The sequence below is a fragment of the Lupinus angustifolius genome, chromosome LG01, assembly GCF_001865875.1.
Source record: "Lupinus angustifolius cultivar Tanjil chromosome LG01, LupAngTanjil_v1.0, whole genome shotgun sequence".
Taxonomy (NCBI): domain Eukaryota; kingdom Viridiplantae; phylum Streptophyta; class Magnoliopsida; order Fabales; family Fabaceae; genus Lupinus; species Lupinus angustifolius.
This window is the reverse complement of record NC_032009.1, coordinates 19,496,449-19,501,258: the sequence shown is the minus strand read 5'-3', so window position 1 is coordinate 19,501,258 and position 4,810 is coordinate 19,496,449. Positions and strand designations below refer to the sequence as shown.

General features: G+C 33.4%; 1 protein-coding gene across 1 annotated transcript; it reads left to right on the top strand.

Moving 5' to 3' along the window:
* On the top strand, positions 1,174–3,524 carry LOC109351700 (putative pentatricopeptide repeat-containing protein At3g01580). The gene has a single exon (XM_019593266.1). The coding sequence runs from the start codon at positions 1,341–1,343 to the stop codon at positions 3,438–3,440; it is 2,100 nt and encodes a 699-aa protein (XP_019448811.1). The 5' UTR covers positions 1,174–1,340; the 3' UTR covers positions 3,441–3,524.

Sequence of the window (4,810 nt, the reverse complement as noted above, 5' to 3'; positions counted from 1 at the left end):
GATTGGAATATAAAGAGGGTGGAGTTTGGGATTAGGGTTTTCGATTTTGGGTTTTGGGCTTCAAGCCCAATCAATTCAAATTAGGTTTCTCTTTTAGGTTTTTTGTTTGTTGATTTATTCCTATGATGTCGTATTAATAACATGGTAGTGCTATTTCTGATTAGATCGGGTAATACATATTTTGATTCCTCAAAATTTTCACGTGTACCAATTTGCTCTCTTTAAAATTAAAAAATTTAAAATAGTATCAAAATATATCAAATATCGGACATGAAGTAACACATTGTAAGATAATATATGTAGTTCCTATCAAATTGAGGTATCTAAAGTGAGAGATAAAGTTTATTATTATACATATTTGAATTGAATACAACTTTAATCAATAATTTTATTAATAAGCGTTTTTTATATTATCAGTAAATCATCAAAATCATTATTAATGTTATACATTTTAATTATTAATAACTAACGGTGCATAGTTAATTTGAACTATTCATAAAACCTTTTGCAGCTAATGTAAGTGAGTCCAATATTTAAGTAGAATTAATATAAAATTCTTTATATAAAATCTCTTAGAATGACTTTGTATAAAATAAATACAAATAATACTATGCAAAAATTATAAGGAAAATGTATGGTCATATAATATAAAATTTTGATACATTATTATTATATCATGCAACATTTATATTTAGTTATTATTAACTTTTCAATAAAAATAATACAAATGAGCAATGAATATATGTTTGATTTTTACTTATTTCTCCTTCTTTCATTTCTGTCACTTTGATAGCCTCTCAACTTGTTCTTTTATTTTACTGCTTCAACACTTTCCAGCAGAATCAGTGCAAGTTTTTATACAACATGCTTCTTCAATTTCTTGGTAACACACCAATTACTTTCATCTTTTTTTGTTTTTATTTCCTTGCATTAATCCCTTTAATTTTGTCATGCTCAATATGTGTTTGATGGAATGTCTGAATTACACATGAGTGAAGTTAAGTGTCATTTAGTCCAAGAAATTTTCAACAAACGAGATATTGCTCTAGTGGTATAAGGCCCATTGTATCCCGTGTATCGTATTAGGCCAAAGGCCAAAAATAGCATAGCCACACATCCTAAAAGTGATTAATTTCTTACCATATATGTATGTTGTTTCAATCAATTGAGAGCTGTTGGATGCTACTGAACTAATTGTTTCGATCACATGGTTTGCTTAACAGGACATGCTGCTAAAATTACCACAAAAACACGTAGCCGATTGCATGAATAAAATATGATTGAGATCGAAATTCGGAAGATACTGATAAGGAAATTATAGCAGCCAACAGTCATTGTACATGAAAAGGAGTAATCATTTTGTCAAACTATTGGAAAGTTGCTGCAATAAGATATCGGTTGAACAGTTACACTCACAGTGTTTAAAAGTGGGCCTTGCCCATGACAGTTTCATCGCAACCAAGCTTAATGTTCTTTATGCTAGATATGCATCAATTAGCCACACATATAAGCTGTTTGAGGATACACCTATTAAATCTGTCCATCTGTGGAATGCTTTGCTTAGGAGCTATTGTTCGAAAGGAGAATGGATAGAGACATTATGTTTATTCCGTCGAATGAATGCCGCTGCTATATCCACTGAGGAAAGACCCGACAATTACACAGTATTAGTTGCATTGAAAGCATGTGCAGGGTTGCAGAGGCTTGAGTTGGGTAGAATGATTCATGGATTTCTCAAGAAGAAGATGGATAATGACATGTTTGTAGGGTCTGCTTTGGTTGATGTTTATTCGAAATGTAGTCAAATGAATGATGCTTGTAATGTGTTTATAGAGTATCCGAAACCAGATGTGGTTCTATGGACTTCAATGGTTAGTGGTTATGAGCGGAGCGGCAGTCCTGAACTTGCACTTGCATTTTTCTCCCAAATGGTTGCATCAGATTATGCAATTCCTGATCCGGTTACACTTGTTAGTGCTGCTTCTGCTTGTGCTCGGTTATCTGATTCTAAGTGTGGAAGAAGTATACATGGATTTGTTAAAAAGAGGGGTTTTGACACTAAGTTATGTTTGGCCAACACAATGCTAAACTTATATGGAAAAACAGGTTCTGTTCAGAGTGCAGTTAATTTGTTCAGGGAAATGCCGAATAAGGATATTGTATCTTGGAGCTCAATGGTTGCTTGTTATGCTGATAACGGAGATGAAACCAATGCATTAGATCTTTTCAATGAAATGATGGACAAGAGAATTGAACCCAACCGGGTTACTGTGATTAGTGCATTACGAGCATGTGCTTCCACATCCAATTTGGAAGAAGGTACGAAAATTCATAAATTAGCGGTGAATTACGGTTTTGAGTTGGATATGGCAGTCTCTACAGCTCTTATGGACATGTACTTGAAGTGCTGTTCACCTGAAAATGCACTTGGTCTTTTCAACAGAATGCCCAAGAAGGATGTAGTTTCTTGGGCTGTTTTGTTTAGTGGGTATGCCGAAATCGGAATGGCACACAAGTCAATGGGGTTCTTCTGCAACATGTTGTCCAATGGAACTCGGCCCGATGCTATTGCTCTACTGAAGATTCTTGCAGCTAGTTCAGAACTAGGAATTCTTCAACAAGCCTTATGTCTCCATGCTTTTGTAACTAAAACTGGGTTCGACAATAACATATTTATCGGTTCATCTCTCATAGAGTTGTATGCAAAATGTTGTAGCATCGATAACGCCAACAAGGTCTTCAAAGGAACGACACATAAGGATGTTGTTACCTGGAGCTCAATAATAGCAGCTTACGGATTCCACGGGCGAGGACAAGAAGCTTTGAAATTATTCTATCAGATGATTAACTGTTCAAACGTCAAGCCTAACAGTGTAACCTTCCTCTCTATTCTATCTGCTTGTAGTCATGCAGGTTTGGTTAAAGAAGGGATAAAGATTTTCAACACCATGGTCAACACATACCAATTGAAGCCTAACTTACACCATTATGGAATAATGGTTGATCTTCTCGGTCGCATCGGAGAATTAGACAGAGCCTTAGACTTAATTAATCACATGCCTATGAAAGCTGGACCTCATGTATGGGGGGCCTTACTTGGTGCATGTAGGATTCATCAAAATAAGGTGATAGGGGAAATTGCAGCTAAGAATCTTTTCACATTAAACCATAACCACGCCGGGTATTATATACTGTTATCGAATATTTATTCTGTGGACAAGAATTGGCACAATGCTGCAAAAATCAGGGCACTGATAAAAGATAACAGGTTGAAGAAGATTGTAGGTCGAAGTATGGTTGAGTTAAGAAATGGGGTTCATAGTTTTGTAGCTTGTGACAGATTCCATGAATGTGATCATGTTTATGAAATGCTCAGAAAATTAGATTCAAATATGAGAGAAGGTTATGCTTCTCAAATACTGATAGAGGGAATCTTGTAAATTTTACACATTGGAACATTAAATCCAATAGTGAAGTTGACAAATTGGTAGTAAAAAGTGATTTTGAAGTTTGCTATAGTTTGATTATTTTTTATTCTAAAAAAATGTTCTTTAATATTCATGATTATAAGTCAAGTTCTTATTAGTGCACATCAATGGTAAAGGTCCAAAAAGCTAGGAATGAATGTCACATTTTTTTTGTCACATGAGATGAACATGATTATTTTTTGTCAAAATCTAAGTTTACAAGATGATTTAGTGACACATTTCTTAGACATTAGGAAGTTAATTACAACTTCTGCGACTAAGGAAATCCGATGAAATTAGTTCCTTAAGCACGAGATACGAGATTTGATTATTGTTGGATTCATGAAAAAATATATTGATAAAAGTAAAATCTCTTTCACCGATCTTAACTTTTCAGAAAGAATTAATATTTATCTTTTGGTATGAGTGCACCTTGATAGTATATAAAAAACACATTTTCAAACATTAGGGAACAAATTACACATGACCTAAAAGTCACATGATAAAATACATTTTCTCATTATTATGTTGATATATAGATTATCTTTATATAATTCTTGAAGTTTCAAACCTCAACCAATAAAAATGGCATCATTCATAATATGAAATGGAGATGGAGAAGTCCATTATTGAGTAAATGAAGACCTAATAGATTCCACACTTCAAAATATTTGAAAGAGTTTTATAAATTAGAGATTTGGTCATTTAGGGAAATAGATAGTTGTGTATACATTGAAAGAAGAGAATGGTATTTTTTAAAGAAAATAAGTCATATAAGATACAAATGATTATTTTTGTCAAGATCTAAGGTTGATATCAATTCGATGTTTCAAGAACTTCTTCTTTTCTAGGAAGAAAAATGTCAGAATCTACACAAAGAACGCTGAAGGACGTAGAAGAGCGTCTGGAACATCGAATAGTGGAGAAAATTGAGAAACACATGATGGAGCTTGCGGGTGAAATTCAAAAGACGTTAGCAGAATCATTGAGGAATACAATGGAGGAACTTATGAAGAGGAACAAGCAAGATTCAGAAAGATCATCCAAGAACAGAAGCTTTAATTCTAATAAACAAGAATGCAGACAAGGTATTCAATGCTTTGTTTCAGGTGATAAAAAACTCGATTCCTTTGCTTCTTAAACTGCACTGTTTAGAGTTAATTTCCCTAGATTCAATAGGAAAAATGTTTAAGTCTTAGATAGATCAATATGAAACCTATTTTTTGTATAATGGAACATGTGAGGCATTTAAAGTAGAATTAGTCAATGCCCATTTTAAATTTCTCTCCACAGTTCTATTAGTAACTAACTACACTATTACAATTATGTACTTATCATTTACC

Coding starts and splice junctions, on each gene's coding strand:
- LOC109351700 (XM_019593266.1), top strand. CDS start 1,341: ATGAAAAGGAGTAATCATTTTGTCAAACTATTGGAAAGTTGCTGCAAT.